This window comes from Mustela erminea, chromosome 2 (assembly GCF_009829155.1).
Source record: "Mustela erminea isolate mMusErm1 chromosome 2, mMusErm1.Pri, whole genome shotgun sequence".
Lineage (NCBI taxonomy): Eukaryota > Metazoa > Chordata > Mammalia > Carnivora > Mustelidae > Mustela > Mustela erminea.
In genome coordinates this window covers 25,158,930-25,185,439 of record NC_045615.1, presented here as the reverse complement: position 1 = coordinate 25,185,439, position 26,510 = coordinate 25,158,930, and the positions used below count along the sequence as shown (strand labels likewise).

Sequence of the window (26,510 nt, the reverse complement as noted above, 5' to 3'; positions counted from 1 at the left end):
AAGTGTGAGGGGGAGCAGAAACAATTGAGAGGTTGGAACCCGTGCAGAGAGCCCATCAGTGATGCAGGCTTCTTCCTGGGACCTCAGCCAACTGTACCTGCAGATCAGGTTGGAGAGCTGCAGTCTGGCTGACTCTGCCTGTCTTTGGTAGGAGTTGGACTTCTGGAAGTGGTGCTGGAGCCGGACATGTCCTGTGGAGAAGAGGCTGCAACAGCCGTCAGGGAGCTGCAACTGATACTTCAGGCCCTGGGGACCAGCCAGGCAAATATGGCAGGTAGAAGCCGCAGAGGGGGTGTCCCTCCTCCTCTGCCTTCTCTTTCCTCCTCCCACAGCTCTTCTCGCTAGACGTTTGTTCTCTGCCTCAGCTACACTGCAGTTGTTTACAGGGTTTTTGTCAGCCTTTAGGCCTCTGGGTTTTTTTTTTTTTTTTTTCCTTAGAGTTTTCCTTGGACTCTTTAATGAACCCCCAGTCAAAACTAAACACAACAGCGCAGAGGCACCGAGCCCAGGAATATGAGATTAGGAGTTGTTTAAAAAAATTCAGCTGAGTAAATTTGAAGATCAGACTGGCTTTATTCAAAGATTCATGAATCAGGCAGCATCCCACGTAACAAACAGAAAGGAGCTCTGAGGAGCTGTACAAAATGGTAGGCTTTTATAGCGAGGAGGGCCTGATAGAGGACGTTACCTAGCGTACAGTGGATTGTTCCTGGCAAGGTCACCTTTCTTTGGGAGGAGGGTGGCGTCTCTCATGTGGATTACCTCACTAGTGTTGATCAGGAGCTTCCCGTCCACTGGATAAAGGTCACCCTCCTGGGAGAGGCGGTAAAGGTTTGGTTTGCGGTGGTGGGGGCAAGTGACTCTGCTTTGGGCCTGTTGTGTCTTCCTTCCTTCCTTCCTTTCTTTCTTTCAACAAAGGACTGATGTTTTTTTCTGGATTTTTGTATCCAAATGTTGTTTTGCACCAAAATGAGGCTCCATAAAATACTGAGCTCAAACAGTTTCATCTTTCTCAGAAGACACTGTATTTATCCACAGCAGCTCTGCGTTTCTGTGTAGGTAGCACTTGGTGGCTACCTGATGCTTTTTCTTCCGGTCTCTTTCTTATTTTCTAGAATTTTCATCCAGCTACGGCTGAAGCAAAATTATATCCAGTAAAAGGCAAGGTTCTGATTTCACAAAACTGTAACTTGGAGATAGTATCTTCAGTTCATTAGAAATGTGGTAGGAAATCAAACAAAAGAAACACTTGTGCCACTGAAACCAAGCAAACTACACATTTTAAGTGTTTGCAAATTGGATATAAAGATTACAAGTTTTGGTCAAACTCATTGTCTTAATGACTCGCTCTTATGGCCCCTTCCTAGCACTCCATTGCTTGCCCTTAAGTCCCTGAAAGCTACCCTCTCCCGTGATTACCCAGTTTTTATTTTATTTTATTTTTTATTTTATTTTATTTTTTAAAAGATTTTGTTTATTTATTTGACAGAGCAAAAGAGGGAGTGAAAAGAGACACAAGCAGGGGGGAGCAGGAGAGGGAGAAGCAGGCTCCCCGGTGAGCAGGGAGCCCAATTCGGGGTTCCATCCCAAGGCCCTGGGATCATGACCTGAGCCAAAGGCAGCTACTCAACGGGCTGAGCCACTCAGGCACCCCACCAGAGGCTTAAAAAATACTCTTGCCACTCACAGACCATTCCTTGAGTTGAGAAAGGCAAGAGTGGAGAAAAGATACAGATTCTGCATATGGCAGTTATTAATTCATAGCTCAGTACAGAGGGGGATTAGAAAACTCTACAGAAACAGAACCAACAAAATGTGTGTATATGTGCATGTGTATGTTTATGTATGTGTGCATGTTTATATTTAAAGAGAGTTATTCCAATGAATTGGCTGATGTAATCGTGGAGGTTGAGAATCCCATGCTCTGTAGTGAGGAGGCTGTGAGAGGGCAAGCTCCAAGAAAGCCAATAGCACAATTCCACCCCAAGTCTGAAGGCCTGAGAACGAGGAGAGCCAGTGGTGCAAGTTCCAGTCCGAGCCTGAATCCAAAGAGCGCAAATTCCCCCCTACTCTAGCTTCTGTTCTGTTTAGGCCTTCTACAAACCGAATGAGACCCGCCCGCAATGGCAGAGGCAGTCTGCCTCACTCAGTCTATCAATTCAGATGTTGGATCTCATCCAGAAATAGCCCTACAGACACACCCAGAGTACTGTTCAGCCAAATATCCCGACACCTTATGACGCTGTCAGGTTGACCTGTAAAGTTAACCATCACGAGGGGCTCACAGTGGATTCCAGTAAATACCAGTAAGGACGATGATTCATCTCCCTGTTGGTTTATAAGACTACTTACCAACCTTTTTATGTCACACAGTGTATTTGTGTGTCACAAAAGGACTCCTGAATTTGTAATGCCACATTTGTCACATAGGACATGTTACATGCCACAAACTGTAACATTGAAGCTGTGGTACAACTGAATTTGGAGACAGAACTAGCCTATTTGCTGTCTTATTTAAGCTGAAGACTGGAAACACACAACGACATGGGTACGAGTGGCATAAAAGCTAGCTGCCTCCAAGTTTTGCTCTGTAGAAGTGAGGCTCTGTTGTGGAGTCAGAGAATTCTCCATTTCAGATTTATGGCTCATGCTGCTTTTTTACCCACAGAACATAAGTTAAATATGGGCAGATTGGATGGTTATCCATTTATGCACTAAATGTTGGTTCTCTATTGCTTTAAAAAAAAGTTTTTATTATTCCATTCTTCCTCCAAATAACCGTTATTCCTAGCAAACCTATGGAATAATAAACAGGCCACCTGTTAGCTGAGAAATGGTCCCATCTGGGGCCTTGCCAAGAGATAAACCATAACGGCAAGAACTCATCAGTCAGTGACAGCTGAGAGGGTTCATTAAATCTCATTTGTTATGACACTTTTTGTTGCTTTTAAATACAAACCCACCGGCTTTGCCCCTAGCACAGCAGCAGAGGGGTGGTTCTAACGGACTGTGGGAAGGGAAGGTCTGCCTGAGGCTGCAGGGGTCCAGCTTTTTGTGATGTTAGCATTTTAGCAGCCCCAAACCCCTTGGCTCGTCCTGCTATCCCACCACCATACGACCTCTGTGTGGGCATCTGCAGCCTAAGAACTGAGGACCACTCTAGAAAGGACCGCTGGAACCCCCCAGGATGCTTTAGGAATAAAGTTTAAATTGCTCTGCTCTGTGATTGAGTGAGTTCCTGATAGTTTTGCTAATGAGCATGGATCAGTTCCGTCTGGGTTCCAGAAATCATGTCCTGCTCAGCAGACTTTTGCCACTGTTGAGATCGTCAGAGCTGTGTGTTGAGTTGAATGTGTACTAAAGTAGATACTCTAAATGTTTCAGTGATGGTGTCTACCATTTGAAATGCTTAGCATGTGCTCATCAGTCCGTTAAGCATTTTTTTTTAAAGATTTATTTGAGAGAGAGAGAGGGGTGGGGGAGGGGCAGAGGGCAAAGGAGACAAGCAGACTCCCCACAGAGCAGGGAGCCTGACGCTGGGCTGGATCCCAGGACTGTGAGATCATGACCTGAGCTGAAATCAAGAGTCAGACTGTTAACCCACAGGCACCCCTCACTAAGCATTTTTTTTTTAATTATTTATCATCTTGTTTAAACTTTACAGTGTTCCTGGGAGATAGGTGGTATTATGCCTACTGTACAGGTGAAGAAGCTGAGCTTAGAGAGATGGCTTGTTTGTCCAAGGCTCACAAGAAGGGACTGAGCTAGGATTTGAGTCCAGGTGTACCTAAGTCCAGGAGCCCTTTCGGTAAGCCCCTCATCATACTGTTTCCTAGTGGCCGTCACAGCAGTGCCACAGCAATGTCTCTAAGTAGATGACAACTTAGAGGAGGGTGGCAGAGCATGGACACTGACATCCCAGACCTGGCTTGGGACCCTCTCGCAGCTCTTCTAGCTGTAAGAACCTGGGCAAGGGATTTTGATTTCTCTGAGCTTCACGTTCCACATACATAAAGTGAGTACCCGAGTAATCATACGTGGAAGCGGAAAGGAAGAAAACGAAGAGGAAAGGAATTCATCCGAGTCCTGAGGTCGACTTGGGACAGCTGGGTGTGGTGTCCCTGAGTACTGAGACAGGGAAGACTGAGTACTGAGACAGGGAGGGATGGCTTTGTGCGAGAAAATCTGGAATTCCATTTTGGATATCTTAAGTTTGAAATGCCTAAAGGATGTCTAAAAGTGCCTTTGTCTAAAGCTCTATTATAAGGAATGAATGTGATAAAGTATATAAAACTCACCACAGGCCCTGACAAGTAGCCTATACCCCGTAAACGTTTGGTGCTTTTATTAGCAATAATAAATAGTATTACTTTTACAGAACCTCCACTCATTTTGGATAAATAAGCTTTGTGAAGTACATTCAATAGAATTTGGGTGTGTGTGTGTGTGAGAGAGAGAACTTGTTATTTAAGTCCTGGAGAGCATCCAGTGATCAGAATGAGAGAGCTTAACAGACCTCTCTAAGTCCTCGGGCCCCTGCTGTTTACAGAAACAGTTTTCTGTCCTGATGTTGTATTTCTGATGTGTGAATGTGTTTTAGAAAAAAAATATGTAACTGCACTATATCACTGTGCTCAGTGGTATAGTTTTTTAGTTTTGCTGTTACAAATCTCTGCTTCTGGAGGGTAGAAATGGAGCTTGATAACATTCTGGTGATGTGTGAATGAGGGCCCTCCCTCAGTGTTGCAGAATGCTTTGAAGCAAACCTGACTGGTAAGGCTTTTGTGCGTTTGAGGCAATTTAACTTAATTTGTTTAAAAGGTATTTTGTCTTCACTGGCTAGCATGTCTTTTGTTAATGTTTGATACTATATTAGAATCCAGGCTAGTGGGCTGTCTTTCAACACTGCAGGATACTAAATGATTCCTCTTAGACATTTATGTAGTATGCATGGCCTTCTCTGGGAGAGACTGAAATTCATGCTTTTATTACTTATCCAAGTTAAAATTCTAAATCCTGAAAGATGGTTTCATTTTTAAAAGCAGGTAAGGTCCAATTCAATGTTCTCCGAGTTTAAAAAAAAAAAAAAAAAGTTTCCCAAGAATTGAGATTTGGTTGAGCAGAGCTCAGCATACTTTGGAAGTTTTCCTTTTAGCTAAATGGGCCTTTCAGATGATTCCAGCTGTAGATTAATCCTATTCAGACAGAACTTTAAAACTTGTCAGGAACCTTTTGAGAGACAGTAACCAATCTGCTTACTCATCACTCAGGAAAATACCAGAGTTTTGGCTTGTTCAACAAGGTATTAATTTATTGAACAGTTACTCTGTGCCAGACGCAGCTCTAGATTCAAATACAATAGCGAGAAAGACATTATTGTTCCTGCTACTTTGAGCTTATATCCATGAGGGAGACAAATGCATTAATAAGTAAAATCATTATAGTGGTACGTCCTTCAAGGAAATAAAAAGGATGCCATCCATGATAAAGAATAACGTAGGAAAATGAGGGCCTGTCAGAAAGGGTGGCATTTATTTGAGACCTGAAGAATGACTCCGGGCCGCAGCCAGCGTGAAACTAGGGGTGAGCATTCCAGGGAACAGCTAAGGCGAAGTCTCTGAGATGAGGAAAAGGTTAGAATATGCTCTGAGGTAATGTAGGTTACAGAAGGCCACTGTAGGGAAAGCGTACAGGCAGGGGGTTAGGGCATCAAGTGAGAGTGAAAAAAGTAGGCAAGGGATAGATTACCAATAACGGTAAAAAGTTTGGATTTCATCCCAAGTGCAGTGGGAAGTCACTGAAGGGCTTTCAAGCAAGGGAATGACACAGTCTGATTAATGTTGTAGAAAAACGTCTCGGGGGGCGCCTGGGTGGCTCAGTGGTTTAAGCCTCTGCCTTCAGCTCAGGTCATGATCTCAGGGTCCTGGGATTGAGCCCCGCATCGGGCTCTCTGCTCAGCGGGAAGCCTGCTTCCCTTCCTCTCTCTGCCTGCCTCTCTGCCTACTTGTGATCTCTCTTGGTCTATCAAATAAATACATTAAAATCTTTATTAAAGAAAAGAAAAGAAAAAGAAAAACCACTCGGGCTGCTCTGTAGAAAGTGGATTTCAGACGAGTAAGAGTAGAAGCAAAGAGACCAGTTAAGAAGCTTTTGCAATACTCCAGAGAAAAGATGATGCTGTTTCAAACAGGGTGATGTCAGTAAAGATGGAGAGATCAAGCGGAGTAGATTCAAGGTAGATTTTAGAAATAACAGGACTTGCTAACAGGCTAGTGTGGAAATCAAGGATGTCTTCAAAGAAACTTGAGGAGCTAGATGGTGCTATGGACTGAAACTGGGAAGATGAAGACAAGAATGGCTTTGTGGAGGGGAAAGCAGGATGTAGTTCTGGAAAGTGAAATATCTGTGAGACCTCCAAGTGGAGGTGTCAAGTAGACATGGAGGTGGCTAGCTGGACAAGGCGGGGGGGTTGTTGTATTAAAAGTCAAGGACGCAGTTCTCTAACCTGGTCTGAAGTTCCGAGTCCTCCAGTGAGGGTGGTGGCTATGGACAGAGAGAGGAAGTGATGGGTGTGAGGTACCGGTATTGGAAGAAAAGAACGACAGAAACGAGTTGTCAGTTTGGACATAGAGGGAAAAGAAAACAGAGACAGGGAAGATGACTTCAGGTTTCCTGGACTAAGAATCTAATGATGTCAGGAATCATTGGGACTTCCTGAGAGTCAAGGAAGCACAAATGGTCCAAAATGCTAAGAAGTCCATGCTAGAGGCATAGAGTACTTTCTGAGCTGAAAGCACCTTTGTTCTGACAGTCGACATGGATGGCATTTGGGGCCGCAGAGTGGGGGAGCTCATCCTTTATTCTGGGGGACAAGTAGAGACAGTGGGGCAGGTGGTGGGCAGCCAGCAGTCTCAAGCTCAGAGGAGGTCGAGCCCCACAGCTCAGCCTTTGGATGGGAGACCAGGACCATGGAGTTTCTTGGCATGGAATGTATTTATCCTGTTTAATTATTTTAAGAGGCTTTTGCTATGAAATCCTGGAAAATGAATTTCTCTATTCAGCCCATCAGAATCTTCAGGTTTGGCAGGTTCTTTTTAAATGTAAAAACCCACCTAGGAAAATAAAAGTCCAGCATTTGGTGTTCTTCTGTTCTGTTCTAGACATTGTAAATGAAATTGGAGAACAGAGAATTTGGACTTTACTTTGCAGGGTGTAAAATGTGATTGATTTTTGTCTTCGTTTCCCTATTTGTCTTGGGATTTTGCCTCTTTCTCCTCTTAAGAACCTCTTAGTCCTCTCCACAAACCAACTGCCTCCTTAGGGGGGTTATTGTTCCTAATCTAAAGGGGGTTTCTGGATCAGAGAAGTTTCTCCCAAGTCGGGGGCAACCCCCTCTGAGTTCTTCCAAAGCCTCGCCCCTTCATAAGAGCACTGTCTGCTGTGGCAAAGTCTTACAGCAATCAGGAAGGATTCAGAGTCCTGTTTGTGGAAAGAAGAGATTATTATAGTACCCAGAGGAAGGAGGAGGGAACAAACCCAGGTTTCTGGCTCTTGCCCTTGAGCTGTAAATTCTCAAGGACTCCCATGGATCTCCTGGAATCATTGTTGGAAATCCACATTTCATTGGAAAGCTGTGTAGTTATGAGATGACCATTTCTTTGTCTTTTTCTCTTTTTTTCCTAATTTTTTTAAAAGATTTTATTTATTTATTTGACAGAGAGGTAGGGAGAGAGCACAAGTAAACAGAGCAGCAGGCAGAGGGAGAGAGAGAAGCAGGCTCTCTGCTAAGCGGGGAGCCTGATGTGGGGCTCGATCCCAGGACCCTGGGATGACCTGAGCCAAAGGCAGCCACTTAACCAACAGAGCCACCCAGGAGCCCCTTTTTCCTAATTTTTAAAAAAGATTTTATTTATTTGTCAGAGAGAGAGCACAAGCAGGGTGAGCAGCAGACAGAGGGAGAAGCAGTCTTCCCCCTTCAGCAAGGAGCCCAATGCGGGACTCGATCCCAGGACGCTAGATCATGACCTGAGCCAAAAGCAGAGGTTTAACCGACTGAACCACCGAGACGTCCCTCAGATGATTGTTTCTGATCCCTTCTCCCCCAAACCAGCTCTGATACTCTGAATAAAAACTCGGGATAAAACTGCAGAGTAATTCTCCATTTTAACAATGTTGTTTTTCTTGTTTGGCACAAAAGAAATTACATTTCTCCAGCTGGTGTATCCAGAATTTCTCCTCTCTCCCACCTGGTCACAAGTGCACACAAACATGCACACACACGTACACTCACACCTCAGATGCCTTAGGACTGTACTTCTCGCAAGTGGACAGAGTGCCAGTCATCTGCTTCAGGACCAACCATACCTCCTTGCTGCTGTCCCTGGCTAAACAGCAAATGGAATTAGATACTGCTTGCCTAGAGACTTAAGAAGACCATGTTGCCTCCAAGAATTTCTAAAGAGCTGTCTTTTTTCTCCCCTTCCAGAGGGCCAGTTGAGAGTGGATGCCAATGTATCTGTGCACCATCCTGGAGAGCCTCTGGGGGTTCGAACCGAAGTGAAGAATCTCAGCAGTGCCAAGTTCTTGGCCAAAGCAATAGGTGAACATCAGCTTATGTTTAATGTTCTTCTTTGTGTCAGTTACCTATGGCTTTGTAACAAGCCACCCCAAACCTTAGTGCCTTAATACGATAACCGTTTCAGCTTCTGCAGTTCTACAGATTGGATCCTGCCTCAGCTCATCTATGTGCAAGATGGGCTCACTCACACATGGGGGTCTTGAGGCCAGGGGTGGTCTGCTAGGCTTCTTCTTCCACGTCGTCTTTCTTCATTTGCTGCCTAGCCTTCATGTTTGGCAGTGGGGTGTTCCAGAGGGATGAAGGCAGAGGCGTCAAGCCTTCTTGAGTCCCAAGCTCTAGAGCTCAGTGTCTCTCCCAACACATTCGATTCAGAGCAGATTCAAGGGGAGGAGGAAAAGACCCCATCTCTTTCTGGGAGGAGCTGTTACATGTAGAGCTCTGTTTTTCCATCTACCACATTCTTGATGGCCAGCATGAACTTTATAAAGTCATGTTTATTCATTGTAGATTAGCCATAGTTTGACTTAATTGGTCATTGTGTTTTTCTGCTTTTTACTGTTTTTACTAATGGATTCCATGTGCCTGTGTAATGGAGTTTGGGTCTTATTGGAGTCCGTGCTGTGGGTATTTATGTGTTGACAAATATATAATAATCGTTAAAGTAGAACAGTTGAGCAAGATGCAGGCAGTCCCATAGAGGTTGCTGACTGTGAAGACTAAATATACTCCTTAAAACCAAAGGTACCTAGAGAGGAAGAGAGAAAGGAGGGAAGGGATAGAGTTTCAAGTGCATCCCTTCAAGGACGCACAGAGCACAAGACAGCTGAATGCATTGCTGTGTGTTTAGTAGAGCCCTAGGTCTTGTTGAGGAAAGTACTAGCAACGAGACAGGAAAGATTCTCTAGTCTTATATAAAATCTTATCCTGAACCTGCAGTCATCAGCTTCAGTGAAGATGCTCTGCATGTACAAATTTTCAGGGAAAGGGCATTAAAATGGTTAAGGGGATAACTTACATAAGGGAAAGGGGAAGGGAAGGTTCCCATGCGTAGATGGACAGCAAAGAGAGCAGACTCTTCTGTCTCTGAAAGGAGATACAGTCTACGTTTATGAAGCCACAAAAGGTTTTGGTCTAGGATAGCTTTACAGCCCACTTTTGGGAAGTTCGGGAAGCTTGGGATAAATGGAAGAAAGTTCCACTTTACCCTGTGGGTAGTAAGTGTTCTGGAATCCATTATTCCAAGAGGTGGTGATGGTAACCTAAAAAACAAGCAGCAAGATTTTAAGTTGATTTATTCTTAATGATTTATGAAGGAGACCCCCGAGACAGAATTCTGCCTGTGGCCTGACTCAGGAAGAACTGCAGATTTACCGTGATAGCCTAATTCTCCAAGCCCATGATTTTTCCGTCCCGTTTTTCTCCCTACACCGTGCCTAGTAGTCATCATCTGATTTCAGTCAAAGAGAGCGTTGGAGTTGGGGAGACAGGGAGTGAAAACTGACACATTTTAGTTTTGCTGCTGCTACTCAGTTCAGATAAGAGTTTGGATTTATATGAGGGAAGGTAGTATGTGCTGGGATGGGGAGTTAAGGGGGAGGCTAAAGCTGCTTTCAGAAAGAAGCTTAACAGTTACGGCTGTTTTGATTATCCCAGTCTGCTTTGTTTGGTGGTGAGGGAGCATGGCATAGAGCTGTGGCCCTTAATCGTTTGGGGTCCTGGATCCCTATGAAAATTCTGGACTCTCTCCACAAAATGTGCAAGTACACACACCTAATTCTGTATCTAATTCAAGGAGGTACCAGAACCCCATGAGGTTTATCCTAGGATCACTGGATAAGAACCCCCGATAGGCAGCCATCCTGGATCTGGAGTTTCGTTGGCCTCGATACCGGTCCTAGCCCTTCTTCTGCCAAGAGCGTAAACTGGACTGGGTCACTGAGACCCTGAACTTTCTCCGAAAGTGAGGGAGCAGAGCTTCCTAAAAGACCCCTTCCACCACCACCATCGTCCTATGACCGCAATGAGAAGAGAATATAGCATATAAGGGAAGAATTATTATAAGCAACTCTCTTGATTATTTTTGACTTAAAGATTGAGACAGATTTCAGATTATTGATTGATTGGATGAAACTATGTGAATATGTAAATTATTATGTTTTTCTCAGACTCTGAAATTGAGAGACAAATCCATGAACTTGAGAATGGACGTGAAATTCTGAATGAAACACGCTCGTTTGACTACAAGCTGGGGTAAGTTTGCATTGGCAAGCATCTTCCACACAGCTGGGTGGGACTCCAGCCCGGGCTCGCCACAGACCAGCCCCGTGACCTTGAACAAGGTACTTACCCTGTCTGCACTCGTGCTTTCCTCACTAGTAGAATTAGGGAAACACTGTACACTACAAGGATATAATACCCTGGAGGACTGGTAATAGGTTGAAACTGAACCAGACTTGGACATAAGTGCTGAGTCTTGCCCCTCAGTTGCTTCCAGCGTATCCACTTTGTGGCAGGAATTTTCACTCCCTTAAATTCTATCGGTTTTAAGCTCTACCAGTTCAAGCTAGCAGTAAAGAAAGCACAGGGGTGGTTACGGAGGTACCTTTTTAAGTTGTCTTGGTAAGTTTGACTGTAAAGTACTGACTCTGAATTTTGAGGATTTTGTGCTTTTAACAGAAGACTGACAGAAGCTTGGAGCACTTAGAGTTTGAGCCAGTTAGAAGCTGGGAACATGGAACAATTTCTTCTCTTTTTTAAAAAAATTATTCTATATATTTCTCTTTCATTAATATTTTCTCATGTAGTCATTTAAGTGTCTCTCACAGGAGGTCCAAGGGCCTGAATTTGCTTGTGTCCCTGTTTAGTAGGGAGAACTTCCCTTTGCACATATGCTGGGCCATGCTGCATTCCATGCTGGTTTAACGTTTTCCTATTTAACTATCATAGGTGCACCATGCCAATGAGAGACAAAGAAGGAAAACAAGACTACAGGTGGGTATTCCTCTTGTCAAAATACCATCATGTGTTTGGGGTTCGGGGCGAGTTTCAAATCTATTTGCAGAGTAACATAAGGACCTGGATGGTTTTTAGGCACCACTTTCTGGTTGTATTGTCGCATGATGGCTTGTATGTTGCAAGCCTAGACTTCCTGTTTTATATATACTGAAAGAAAGAATGTTTTCTTGGTCTGGTAGCCTCAGAGTATCTTCTTTGATGGGATTCAGCTATTGGAAGGCACTGTTGACTCACCCCTGTGTGAGAGTGCTTATAATTGAGCTAAGAGGGTAACAGTTGAGGATGGGGCCAAGGAGGTTCCTATTCTTACATTCAGTTACAAATTCAGTAACACACTGAAGATCCTTGAGAAGAAAGGAGAAAAGAGATGCGTATGTTAATGGCAGTTCCCTTCACAACTCAGGTGATCCTATTTAATTGATTAAAATTAAACAAGTTGGACTTAATATGAGATCCAGAAGTAAAGCCAATAATAATAGGCTTAAGGCAATTTGAATCTCTGGTACTTTCTCCCCATTGAATTTTGCAGATTGTAAAGATTGAAGCTATAAGCAAAAAGTCATTGGTTCCTGTGTAAAGCTCAACTCTTGCTGTCCGTGGGGACCCGATGTAGCACTGGGATGTGGGAGAAAAGCTGCTAAACCCTTAGCGTGGCTCCCCACTGAAGGGCCCCTTTCATGTGTGTCTAAGTCAAGATTGTTTTCATCACTGGGAGCTTCTGGGTTCAATCTGTTCTTCCCAAGAAATTCTTTGTTCTCCAGTGTTGCCCCCATCCTCTGTTTATGCTGCTTTTTCACTCAGCATGGAGTTAACTGTTAGGGCAGCCAGTGGCTTTGGCTCAAGCCCTCAGATTAATAGGCAGGATTCAGGAACCCTGTCTTTGGCTTCCTCCTGCCCTCAGATGTCAGTCTGATTCACAGAACAGATTTGGCATGGAGGTGATGGGTCACGTGCACGTCTGACCTGTCACCCTGGCACCCTGTTTGTTCTGCATTATCCTGCTTGTCTGTAAGCCCTTTGACAGGCACAGGTGGACAGAAAATGTTAGATGCTGGAATGGAGCAGAGGGAAAGACGTCATGTGCTGTGGTGCTGCAGAGAGTTACCGTGTACTCCCTGGTATATACCGTATACCCTGCCTCACCAGCATGGTTACCCTGATAACGTCCTGCACTGCCATGTGATTCACATTTATTACCCAGGAAATACTGAAAACTCTGACTGAGCACACGTTCCATAGGCATACCACAAAGAGTGTGGTTCATTTGTTAAAAATGAAGACTTTATTATTAACCGAAGTCCATAGTTTACATTAGGGTTCCCTCTTTTTAATTTTTTTTAAGTTTTTTTGTTTTTTATTAACATATAGTATATTACTAGCCCCAGGGTACAGGTCTGTGAATCACTAGGTTTATACACTTCACACCATTCACCATAGCACATATAGGGTTCCCTCTTTATGTTGTACGTACATGCTGTGGGTTCTGACCAAATATATAATGACATACGTCTAACATTATAGGGTCATAGGGAATAATATCACTGTCCCAAAAAGCCCCTGTTCCCCACTTACTCATCTTTCCCTCCCCACTTCTACATTTTTTTTTAGGCAAAATCTATTTCTTCCACTTCTCAAGAAAGAAAGTTTTCTTTTTCTTTGACTTTTCATTTATTTCACAAATATTGCTTAAAATAGTGAGAATTTTAGAATGAGGAAAAGTCATTTTTCTCCCTAATAAGTAAAGTGTTCTCATTTGGTCCTGTTTTTCCCAGCCTCTGTCTTCGTGAGTATATACTTTTTTGTGTGTGTGAGTATATGCAATTATACATCACAGTGTAGCATCAACACTGTTATGGCTTTTTCATTCATCATAATTCGTAAGCTTGGAGAGGGGCAGATCTTGTGGTCTTGCCCTATAAGTCTATACTTGTACAAAGACTCATTCCTGGAAAACAGAATTGGTATTATAGGACATTAGAAAATATTTGGATTTTTGTTTTATTTTATTTATTTATTTGACAGAGCGAGCAAGCATGAGCTGGGGGAGGGGCAGAGGAGAGGGACAAGCAGACTCCCTGTTGAGCAGGGAGCTCAACATGGGACTCAATCCCAGGACCCTGAGATCATGACCGGAAGCAAAGTCAGATGCTTAATGGACTGAGCCACCTGGGTGCCCCAGAAAATATTTGGAATATGACATGTAACCACGAAACTTTTGTATTGATGATAAGGTTTTTTTATTCCTATTAAACCAAATACTTCCGCGTCAGACCCCATTTCCTCTCCCTGCCCTAGGTTTATGCCCGAACCCAACCTGCCTCCCCTGCTGCTCTTTGACACCGAGTCTCTGCCTCCAGGCGTGGACCCACAGCAAGTGATCAACATTGACTGGATTCGGGAGCAACTCCCTGAGCTCCCCAGTGAGACCCGGGAGAGGCTCATTCAACAGTATGGCATTTTGCCAGAACACAGCTTTGCCTTACTGGTAGGTATTGATCAGAGGCTCAGATAAACCCAGCTCAGCCATTTGGGTAGTGCTCTACGGTGAGCTCTGAGGAGAGCAGGCAGGTTGCTTCAGTGGTACAAATAGATGGCTCTAAGAATAAGGCACAATACCCTTTGCTCATTTTCCTTGATGGTGAATACTCCTCATAAAACCAGAAGATGAAGCAGAATCTCATGTCAGTCATGTCTTCTGTGCAGAGATGAACAGCTGCTCACAGCAGCGCGGAGGCTTCTTGAAGACAGTCCAAATGTTGTGGATGAATGTTTTCCCATGTGTCTGCAGGACAAAAGAAAATCGATGTATAGGGTTTCTGAATGTCTAGCAGTATTGAACCATGACAGGGTCTGGCAGGAAGTTCTGTCCTCAAAAGCCAGCCAGCTGTTTCTCCAGTGGTTGAAGAAAAACATTTATTCCGCACGAAATGTTGAAAACTCTGACTCAAAGTGTCGGTCCTTTGAGGCTCGAGGATGCGTCTTATGGGGCCGTTAGCGAGTCTGACACCACTGAGACCTGCTTAGGGATTTTCCACTCTTTTCAGAGCTGCTCGGGGCTTTGCCGTTTTCTTTGTCATGGCAACATTAAAGTGATGCCCAGTCACTGAGGGTGGGGTTTTGTCACAGTTGTCTTCGGCTTGTCTGTTCAGGAGGAAGTAGGAAGTTTTGCCACTGCGTGCTTCAGGGATGGGGTATCTGCCACACTTACCTTCTGGAGCAGCAGAGTCTGCGCAGAATGTGGGTTTTTGCATTTTATTTTTTTTTTTTTTTTTTTTTTTTTTTTTTTTTTTTTTTTTTTTTTTTATTTATTTATTTATTTATTTTTTATTTCCAGCATAACAGTATTCATTATTTTTGCACCACACCCCGTGCTCCATGCAATCCGTGCCCTCTATAATACCCACCACCTGGTACCCCAACCTCCCACCCCCCGTCCCTTCAAAACCCTCAGATTGTTTTTCAGAGTCCATAGTCTCTCATGGTTCACCTCCCCTTCCAATTTCCCCCAACTCCCTTCTCCACTCTAAGTCCCCATGTCCTCCATGCTATTTGTTATGCTCCACAAATAAGTGAAACCATATGATAATTGACTCTCTCTGCTTGACTTATTTCACTCAGCATAATCTCTTCCAGTCCCGTCCATGTTGCTACAAAAGTTGGGTATTCATCCTTTCTGATGGAGGCATAATACTCTATCCCCAGGGGTACAGGTCTGTGAATCACCAGGTTTACACACTTCATAGCACTCACCAAAGCACATACCCTCCCCAATGTCCATAATCCCACCCCCTTCTCCCAAACCCCCTCCCCCCAGCAACCCTCAGTTTGTTTTGTGAGATTAAAAGTCACTTATGGTTTGTCTCCCTCCCAATCCCATCTTGTTTCCTTTATTCTTCTCCTACCCACTTAAGCCCCCATGTTGCATCACCACTTCCTCATATCAAGGAGATCATATGATAGTTGTCTTTCTCTGCTTGACTTATTTCGCTAAGCATGATACGCTCTAGTTCCATCCATGTTGTCGCAAATGGCAAGATTTCATTTCTTTTGATGGCTGCATAGTATTCCATTGTGTATATATACCACATCTTCTTGATCCATTCATCTGTTGATGGACATCTAGGTTCTTTCCATAGTTTGGCTATTGTGGACATTGCTGCTATAAACATTCGGGTGCACGTGCCCCTTTGGATCACTACGTTTGTATCCTTAGGGTAAATACCCAATAGTGCAATTGCTGGGTCATAGGGCAGTTCTATTTTCAACATTTTGAGGAACCTCCATGCTGTTTTCCAGAGTGGCTGCACCAGCTTGCATTCCCACCAACAGTGTAGGAGGGTTCCCCTTTCTCCGCATCCTCGCCAGCATCTGTCACTTCCTGACTTGTTGATTTTAGCCATTCTGACTGGTGTGAGGTGATATCTCATTGTGGTTTTGATTTGTATTTCCCTGATGCCGAGTGATATGGAGCACTTTTTCATGTGTCTGTTGGCCATCTGGATGTCTTCTTTGCAGAAATGTCTGTTCATGTCCTCTGCCCATTTCTTGATTGGATTATTTGGTCTTTGAGTGTTGAGTTTGCTAAGTTCTTTATAGATTCTGGACACTAGTCCTTTATCTGATATGTCATTTGCAAATATCTTCTCCCATTCTGTCAGTTGTCTTTTGATTTTGTTAACCGTTTCCTTTGCTGTGCAAAAGCTTTTGATCTTGATGAAATCCCAATAGTTCATTTTTGCCCTTGCTTCCCTTGCCTTTTGCGTTGTTCCTAGGAAGATGTTGCTGCGGTTGAGGTCAAAGAGGTTGCTGCCTGTGTTCTCCTCAAGGATTTTGATGGATTCCTTTCGCACATTGAGGTCCTTCATCCATTTTGAGTCTATTTTGTGTGTGGTGTAAGGAAATGGTCCAATTTCATTTTTCTGCATGTGGCTGTCCAATTTTCCCAGCACCATTTATTGAAGAGGCTGTCTTTTTTCCATTGGACATTCTTTCCTGCTTTGTCGAAGATTAGTTGACCATAGAGTTGAGGGTCTATTTCTGGGCTCTCTATTCTGTTCCATTGATCTATGTGTCTGTTTTTGTGCCAGTACCATGCTGTCTTGATGACGACAGCTTTGTAATAGAGCTTGAAGTCCGGAATTGTGATGCCACCAACGTTGGCTTTCTTTTTCAATATCCCTTTGGCTATTCGAGGTCTTTTCTGGTTCCATATAAATTTTAGCATTATTTGTTCCATTTCTTTGAAAAAGATGGATGGTACTTTGATAGGAATTGCATTAAATGTGTAGATTGCTTTAGGTAGCATAGACATTTTCACAATATTTATTCTTCCTATCCAGGAGCATGGAACATTTTTCCATTTCTTTGTGTCTTCCTCAATTTCTTTCATGAGTACTTTATAGTTTTCTGAGTATAGATTCTGTGTCTCTTTGGTTAGGTTTATTCCTAGGTATCTTATGGTTTTGGGTGCAATTGTAAATGGGATTGACTCCTTAATTTCTCTTTCTTCTGTCTTGCTGTTGGTGTAGAGAAATGCAACTGATTTCTGTGCATTGATTTTATATCCTGACACTTTACTGAATTCCTGTATAAGTTCTAGCAGTTTTGGAGTGGAGTCTTTTGGGTTTTCCACATATAGTATCATATCATCTGCGAAGAGTGATAATTTGACTTCTTCTTTGCCGATTTGGATGCCTTTAATTTCCTTTTGTTGTCTGATTGCTGAGGCTAGGACTTCTAGTACTATGTTGAATAGCAGTGGTGATAATGGACATCCCTGCCGTGTTCCTGACCTTAGCGGAAAAGCTTTCAGTTTTTTCTCCATTGAGAATGATATTTGCGGTGGGTTTTTCATAGATGGCTTTGATGATATTGAGGTATGTGCCCTCTATCCCTACACTTTGAAGAGTTTTGATCAGGAAGGGATGCTGTACTTTGTCAAATGCTTTTTCAGCATCTATTGAGAGTATCATATGGTTCTTGTTCTTTCTTTTATTGATGTGTTGGATCACATTGACTGATTTGCGGATGTTGAACCAACCTTGCAGCCCTGGAATAAATCCCACTTGGTCGTGGTGAATAATCTTTTTAATGTACTGTTGAATCCTATTGGCTAGTATTTTGTTGAGTATTTTCGCATCTGTGTTCATCAAGGATATCGGTCTATAGCTCTCTTTTTTGGTGGGATCCTTGTCTGGTTTTGGGATCAAGGTGATGCTGGCCTCATAAAATGAGTTTGGAAGTTTTCCTTCCATTTCTATTTTTTGGAACAGTTTCAGGAGAATAGGAATTAGTTCTTCTTTAAATGTTTGGTAGAATTCCCCCGGGAAGCCGTCTGGCCCTGGGCTTTTGTTTGTTTGGAGATTTTTAATGACTGTTTCAATCTCCTTACTGGTTATGGGTCTGTTCAGGCTTTCTATTTCTTCCTGGTTCAGTTGTGGTAGTTTATATGTTTCTAGGAATGCATCCATTTCTTCCAGATTGTCAAATTTATTGGCGTAGAGTTGCTCATAGTATGTTCTTATAATAGTTTGTATTTCTTTGGTGTTAGTTGTGATCTCTCCTCTTTCATTCATGATTTTATTTATTTGGGTCCTTTCTCTTTTCTTTTTGATAAGTCGGGCCAGGGGTTTATCAATTTTATTAATTCTTTCAAAGAACCAGCTCCTAGTTTCGTTGATTTGTTCTATTGTTTTTTTGGTTTCTATTTCATTGATTTCTGCTCTGATCTTTATGATTTCTCTTCTCCTGCTGGGCTTAGGGTTTCTTTCTTGTTCTTTCTCTAGCTCCTTTAAGTGTAGGGTTAGGTTGTGTACCTGAGATCTTTCTTGTTTCTTGAGAAAGGCTTGTACCGCTATATATTTTCCTCTCAGGACTGCCTTTGTTGTGTCCCACAGATTTTGAACCGTTGTATTTTCATTATCATTTGTTTCCATGATTTTTTTCAATTCTTCTTTAATTTCCCGGTTGACCCATTCATTCTTTAGAAGGATGCTGTTTAGTCTCCATGTATTTGGGTTCTTTCCAAACTTCCTTTTGTGGTTGAGTTCTAGCTTTAGAGCATTGTGGTCTGAAAATATGCAGGGAATGATCCCAATCTTTTGATACCGGTTGAGTCCTGATTTAGGACCGAGGATGTGATCTATTCTGGAGAATGTTCCATGTGCACTAGAGAAGAATGTGTATTCTGTTGCTTTGGGATGAAATATTCTGAATATATCTGTGATGTCCATCTGGTCCAGTGTGTCGTTTAAGGCCTTTATTTCCTTGCTGATCTTTTGCTTGGATGATCTGTCCATTTCAGTGAGGGGAGTGTTAAAGTCCCCTACTATTATTGTATTATTGTTGATGTGTTTCTTTGATTTTGTTATTAATTGGTTTATATAGTTGGCTGCTCCCACGTTGGGGGCATAGATATTTAAAATTGTTAGATCTTCTTGTTGGACAGACCCTTTGAGTATGATATAGTGTCCATCCTCATCTCTTATTATAGTCTTTGGCTTAAAATCTAATTGATCTGATATAAGGATTGCCACTCCTGCTTTCTTCTGATGTCCATTAGCATGGTAAATTCTTTTCCACCCCCTCACTTTAAATCTGGAGGTGTCTTCGGGCTTAAAATGAGTTTCTTGGAGGCAACATATAGATGGGTTTTGTTTTTTTATCCATTCTGATACCCTGTGTCTTTTGACAGGGGCATTTAGCCCATTAACATTCAGGGTAACTATTGAGAGATATGAATTTAGTGCCATTGTATTGCCTGTAAGTTGACTGTTACTGTATATGGTCTCTGTTCCTTTCTGATCTACCACTTGTAGGCTCTCTCTTTGCTTAGAGGACCCCTTTCAATATTTCCTGTAGAGCTGGTTTGGTATTTGCAAATTCTTTCAGTTTTTGTTTGTCCTGGAAGCTTTTAATCTCTCCTTCTATTTTCAATGATAGCCTAGCTGGATATAGTATTCTTGGCTGCATGTTTTTCTCGTTTAGTGCTCTGAAAATATCATGCCAGCTCTTTCTGGCCTGCCAGGTCTCTGTGGATAAGTCAGCTGCCAATCTAATATTTTTACCATTGTATGTTACAGACTTCTTTTCCCGGGCTGCTTTCAGGATTTTCTCTTTGTCACTGAGACTTGTAAATTTTACTATTAGGTGACGGGGTGTGGGCCTATTCCTATTGATTTTGAGGGGCGTTCTCTGAACCTCCTGAATTTTGATGCTCGTTCCCTTTGCCATATTGGGGAAATTCTCCCCAATAATTCTCTCCAGTATACCTTCTGCTCCCCTCTCTCTTTCTTCTTCTTCTGGAATCCCAATTATTCTAATGTTGTTTCGTCTTATGGTGTCACTTATCTCTCGAATTCTCCCCTCGTGGTCCAGTAGCTGTTTGTCCCTCTTTTGCTCAGCTTCTTTATTCTCTGTCATTTGGTCTTCTATATCACTAATTCTTTCTTCTGCCTCATTTATCCTAGCAGTGAGAGCCTCCATTTTTGATTGCACTTCATTAATAGCTTTTTTTATTTCAACTTGGTTAGATTTTAGTTCTTTTATTTCTCCAGAAAGGGCTTTTATATCTCTCGAGAGGGTTTCTCTAATATCTTCCATGCCTTTTTCGAGCCCGGCTAGAACCTTGAGAATTGTCATTCTGAACTCTAGATCTGACATATTACCAATGTCTGTATTGATTAGGTCCCTAGCCTTTGGTACTGCCTCTTGTTCTTTTTTTTGTGTTGAATTTTTCCGTCTTGTCATTTTGTCCAGATAAGAGTATATGAAGGGGCAAGTAAAATACTAAAAGGGTGGCAACAACCCCAGGAAAAAATGCTTTAACCAAATTAGAAGAGATCCAAAATCGTGAGGCGGGGAGAAAGGGGATAAAAAGAGGTTCAAAAAGGAAGAAAGAAAAAAAAAAGAAAAAAAAAGAAAAAAGAAAAGAAAAGAATTAAAAAATAAAAAAAAGGAAAACACCTAAGAAAAATGTAAAAAAGAAAAAATATATATATTAGATAAACTAGTAAAAAATCGTTAAAAAAGAAAAAGGTAACAGTTAAAAAAAAAAAAAAATTTTACCCGAAGGCGAGAAAAAAAAAAAAAAATGAAAAAGAAAAAAATTAAATTAACTGCAAGACTAAAAAAAATCACAGGGAAAAAGCCATGAGTTCCGTGCTTTGCTTTCTCCTTCTCTGGAATTCTGCTGCTCTCCTTGGTATTGAAACCGCACTCCTTGGTAGGTGAACTTGGTCTCGGCTGGATTTCTTGTTGATCTTCTGGGGGAGGGGCCTGTTGTAGTGATTCTCAAGTGTCTTTGCCCCAGGCGGAATTACACCGCCCTTACCCGGGCCGGGGTGAGTAATCCGCTCGGGTTTGCTTTCAGGAGCTTTTGTTCCCTGAGCGCTTTCCGTAGAGTTCCGGAGGACGGGAATACAAATGGCGGCCTCCTGGTCTCCGGCCCGGAGGAGCCGAGAGCCCAGGGCCGCACTCCTCAGTGCGCCCTCCGAGAACAGCGCCCAGTTACTCCCGTCTGCCTGACCTCCGGCCGCGTTCCGAGCTCTCCGAGCCTGCGACCAGTTCAAGGTAACACCGAGCTGTGAGCTTACTGTCGGCTCTTTCTCTGTAGCCGGCTTTCCCGTTCCAATACCCGCAAGCTCTGCGACACTCAGACACCCCTGCTCCTTTTGTGACCCTGCGGGACCTGAGGCCACACTGAACCCGCGTGGGCTTCGCCCCGGTTTAGCCTCTGGAGCGATGTCCCTCAGCGGAACAGACTTTTAAAAGTCCTGATTTTGTGCACCGTTGCTCCGCCGCTTGCCGGGAGCCGGCCCCTCCCCCCGGGGTCTATCTTCCCGTCGCTTTGGATTCACTTCTCCGCCGGTCCTACCTTTCAGAAAGTGGTTGTTTTTCTGTTTCCAGAATTGCTGTTCTTCTTTTCTTCGATCTGCCGATGGATTTTCAGGTGTTTGCAATCTTTAGATAAGCTATCTAGCTGATCTCCGGCTAGCTGAAGCAGTCTCAGCCAGCTACTTCTCCGCCATCTTGACTCCTCCCCCGGGTTTTTGCATTTTAATTGATCAATAGTAACTATCTAGAGATGTTAGAACGTACATATTTCTATACTTGAGTGAGAGCAGCCCCGCTGCTTCTGGTACAAGGTAAGGCAAGTGAATGTTTGTTGAATGGAAGGTTCTCTCTTTACAAATCAAATCAGCTTAGGCAAAAACTCTCCAGAGAGTCTCACGTGAACACTCCCCTTTTTCCCTCCCAGGGATGATTGGGCAGGCCTCCCAGATAGGTTTCCATACTTCAGGCAGGGATGTCCACTGCCCACTGCCTCCTGCTGACTGCTGTCATAGCTTAGTCAAAACTCCGTGATGGTCACATGGCTGGATTTTAATCACTTCTTATTGTGACTTGTTCAGCCCCTTATAGGCCAAGACCCGGTCCCCTTCTCACTCACCGTTCCTCAGCACAGCCTGGCACACCAACAGTGCTTAACACCAGGTTTTCGACTGCAAGAGTCAGTTTGCATCTCAGACAGAACACCTTTTAACCTGAGGCCTCTTACCACTCATTTTCCCTGGGTTGATTTAACCCACCTGAGGTTTAGTCCTGTTCGTCTTCCCTACTGTGTGATGAATTTCCAGCCCACTGGAAATCAATTCCGTACTAAATTCTAAATGCTAAATTCCTGTCCTGCATTTTATAACTGCCAGATCCCACAGGGGACGGGAGGACTGGGACAGAGTCTCCAAGATGTTAGTTATCTGTCTTTGTTTGGCCTTCCACCAGGTGAACAGAGGCAGCCCTTGGAGGTAGCATCTGAAGAAAACCCAGGTTTCTTGTGAAAAGACCTTTCAGAAAGTCCTCTCAGGAATATGGTTATTTCTCTCCATGGCATTATCTGCATTATCTGCAAACATAGGCTCCCTTCAGAGAGCATCTCTCTAGCACTGTCATGATTGGCCCCTTATGAGCACATGATGGTAGAGGGCTCCTTGGGGAGAGTCAGTCCTCTGAGGGCAGGGACATTTTCCTGTTCATATCTGGGTCCCAGGCTCCACAATTGTGTCCTTCACAAGAGACCTTTAATAAATGTTTGCTGAGGTTGCCCAGGGAGTGGTTCAGAGTTTAGGGTCCTGCTGAGGGGAACCTGTCTTTCATCTGTTCAGTACACAACTTTTGTTTTGCATCTCCTGTGTGGCAGGTAGTCGGGGACAAAGATCTTCAAAAAGGTGTTTCTTTGTTTTCCAAGAGTACACACACACACACACACACACACACACACACACACGACACAGCTAACGAGGGAGGTAGTGACTACCTTGATTGGAACAAAAGGGGAAAAATTCCACAAGGAGGTGATTTTTGAGCCAGTTTTGAAGGGACTTTTAATATCTTAAAAATGTGCTTATTTTTATAGCTTTCAGATCTTGTGTTAGGTGATTAGTTTTGTTTTTGTTTTTGTTTTTTAAAGGGCTAGTCCTTGAAATTTCCAAGTTGAGTGTAAAGAGACCTTAATAGCAGTGGAAAGAGAATGATTCAGAGAAATTATTTCCCTGAAAGTGGGCATCCTGAGCTCTTTATGACTTTGTAATCATTGAAAGCTGAGCTACTCAGACCCAAAAATGATATGTTCATGTTTTTTCCTGCCTTCATCAGAAACACAACAGATTGCTGAGAAGGGCAGATGCACAAATCTAATGAACCATCTTTCAATTTAAAGAGTGCCCAGGAGTATTCATTAAATAAATCACAGCAGTGGAGGTGTGCTTTGCAGAGCTTCGGCTCCATGCTCTGTGCCTTCGAACTGCTGATTCCGTGAGGCATTAAGGCGCATGCCAACCCTCATTCGTGTGCCTGACCCACATGGACTAAAAACCGCAGAATTCAACTCTAGTCTGTAATTTGCCTTGTCATCTTATGATGCGGTAAGCCCCACGTTATGTATTGTAATTTATGCTCCATGTTTACAGAACTCTAGTATTTTAGCACTTACAGTAATGTCTAGCACCTAGTAGGAACTCAGTGAATATTTATTCGTGAATGGTCGGACCAGTGATACTATGACAATAGTCATGGAAGTCCCAGAAGAAACAGCATTCCTGATAAAAGCATCCTTGTTTCTAAAGGTCAGATCCATAAACCCCTCCTGACCCCCTAGCAGATCATGGAGTGACAGCTAGCTCATTGAACTCTGGGTGAGAAGCATGGGGACCTCCACTCTAACCACCCCATGTGCTGTGTCCAGATACAAGTCACTTGGCCTCTCCACTCTTGTTTTCTGAACTGGTCTTGTTAGGACATTAAATCCAGTCTACATCCTGGTTTTCTCTCTCAAACCCTCCTGACAGTTCCCTCCTGACAGAAAACCTGTATTACTGTTTTTTCCCTTTGGTCACATAAAAAGTATTTTGCCCCACCCGAAGCTTCAACCTATTTAGTTAACCTTGCTTCTCTGTCTTGTGTTAGGTTGCCTTGATTGCTGACCTCATTTGTAAGCCTTAAGGAATAGAAATGCATGTTTTAGGATCCTGAAAAACGAGAGGTTCTAGTAGCATAGCAAGTCCTTCTCTGAGTCAGTATATTCCGGGAGAGATCACAAGAATGATCTAGATGATACGCATGTGCATTTTTCTTAGCAGATAATCCCAGGGCAACGTCTGTGGGGATATCACTTCTTAAACACTGCCTTACCTGATTCGGAGAATGCAAACAAATTGTAGTCATTTGCTTAAGCAATATGAGAACATGGCTGCTCGCTGACAGTACGTTCTGTGGTTTATGGTGGGGCACATTTTTTTTTTTTAAAGTAGACTCCAGGTCTAACATGGAGCCCAGCGGGGACCTTGACCTCACAACACTGAGATCAGGAGTCGGACACTTAACCAACTGAGCCACCCAGACATCCCACTTTTTTTTTTTTTTGAAGATTTCATTTATTATTTATTTGACAGAGAGAGAGATCACAAGTAGGCAGAGCAGCAGGCAGAGAGAGAGGGAGCAGGCTCCCCGCTGAGCAGAGAACCCAATACGGGGCTCGATCCCAGGACCCTGAGACCACGACCTGAGCCAAAGGCAGAGGCTTAACCCACTGAGCCACCCAGGCACCCCATCCATGGGCCACTTTTTAATTTACCCTTACAACAACTGTTTGAGGTAGATATTATTGTTCTCCCCATTTTACAGAAACATCAACCATGGTGGAGTGCAGGACATAAAGTAACAGGCAGGCCTGTGGTTCAGTGGTCTGGCAGTTCAGTGGTCAGCACTGACTACAGAGCCCAGGCTTTATTTACATTTCTAAGCACTTCTGCCTGTCTGCACATAGAATGTGCCCCCGATTGGGTTTTAAGATGTCAGGCTGCCTTATAAAGAAAGAAAAAGTGCTTTCTCCTAAATTTAGTGAAAATCAGTCAACTCCAATGAAAAGGAGAAATTGCGTCCATTTTCCAAGTAGAAAATTTAAGTCACAAAAAAAGATGTAAACTGTCCTCCGTAACTTTGTTTTGTTCCTTAAACTTGCTGCCATAGGTTCTTGGCTCCTTCTGAGTGAATCACTGAGAAGGTCTCCATGAGAGGGCAGAATGTGTGGGGTTTGTGGGGTTTGTGGGATGATTTTGGCTGTCGAGTCATGTCATGGCCAGCACATGGTAGGCACTTGGTAAGGACCAGATACAAGCTCACAGAGTGGCCAGCTGTGTATGAATTCAGTAAATGGAAAGATGTCCATCTTGTCAAGATTTTAGTGGAGGAATGGCACAGCATTCCCAATCCAGTGTTTCTTTTTCTTTTCTTTTCTTTTCTCTGTTTTTTTTAAGATTTTATTTATTTGACAGAGAGAGAGAGCACAGGCAAACAGAATGGCAGGCAGAGGCAGAGGGAGAAGCAGGCTCCCTGCCGAGCAAGGAGTCCGATGTGGGGCTCGATCCCAGGATGCTAGGATCATTACCTGAGCCGAAGGCAGTCACTTAACCAACTGAGCCACCCAGGCATCCCCAATCCAGTGTTTCTTGAGGGCCTGCTGTCCTTGTCACAGCGCCCTGTGCTGTTTTCAGGTGGAAGAGCTTTTATGTTTTCCAGGTTGCTTTTCCTTCTCCCAAGTAGCCCTGCTGGGCAATGTGTTGAAACACCGACTAAGAGATAGGCAGTACAGTCTTGGTTTTAGCTCCCACCTGTGACACCTGGGAGCTGAGAGGGCCCTGCAAAGGCAGCTGGTGCTGTTACCCTCCGTTGCTTAAAGAGGGGAGAGAATGATTCCCTTACCCCGAAGATGAGTGACAGAGCATAATCTTCCCTGAATCTTAAGAAAATCTAAAGACAGCCAAGCAGACTCCCTAGAATAAGTTATCAGGGAGAAGAGCACAGGCACCGAATAGCCACCAACACATTGAGGGCTGTGGAGGACAGAATTTTAAGAAAAATCCAGCATGGCCCCAGTGAGACTGGGAAAATGTGACTGTGACCCTCCGGATTAGTGACCCGTGCTGCCGTACGTGTCTGTCTGTATTTGTATTCAGCTTCAAGATGTGTAGTCTTATTTGAACAACTTCTGTTTCCCCAGCTGGTTATTCCCCATTTGAAGCCATAATCCTTTGTTTCTGACACCATGAAAAAGGTGAAGGTGTCTCCAGGGACCAAGAAGCAGAAAAAATATCATGACTGTGGTTGATTACTAAATGGATTGTTTTCCAAGAGTTTTGCTTTGAGTTTCTAGTGCGCTTGAAATGGTGTGGTTTTCTGTTTGGATGAACGGTCTGTAGAATAATTTCCCATGATAAATATCTGTGTACTCATGGGTAATACTACTTTAAAGCTAATAGTTTAAAAGGCGTCTGAAACTATATTGACTGGTTTTAGACTGCTTAGACGTACTGAGGAACAAAGCACTGGCCTTCTAACTCCTGCTGAAGGAAAATCCATTTGG

The 26,510-nt window shown here is 43.4% G+C and overlaps 1 protein-coding gene across 2 annotated transcripts in view; it reads left to right on the top strand.

Annotated features, from left to right (window-relative positions):
- GATB (glutamyl-tRNA amidotransferase subunit B) overlaps positions 1 to 26,510 on the top strand; it is a 102,335-nt gene that overhangs the window by 40,396 nt on the left and 35,429 nt on the right. For both annotated transcript variants that reach the window (XM_032332516.1, XM_032332515.1), the window contains exons 5-9: positions 152 to 274; positions 8,486 to 8,599; positions 10,744 to 10,828; positions 11,525 to 11,569; positions 13,889 to 14,078. In XM_032332516.1, the coding sequence (XP_032188407.1) occupies positions 152 to 274; positions 8,486 to 8,599; positions 10,744 to 10,828; positions 11,525 to 11,569; positions 13,889 to 14,078 (557 nt within the window). The remainder of the gene's footprint in view (positions 1 to 151; positions 275 to 8,485; positions 8,600 to 10,743; positions 10,829 to 11,524; positions 11,570 to 13,888; positions 14,079 to 26,510) is intronic.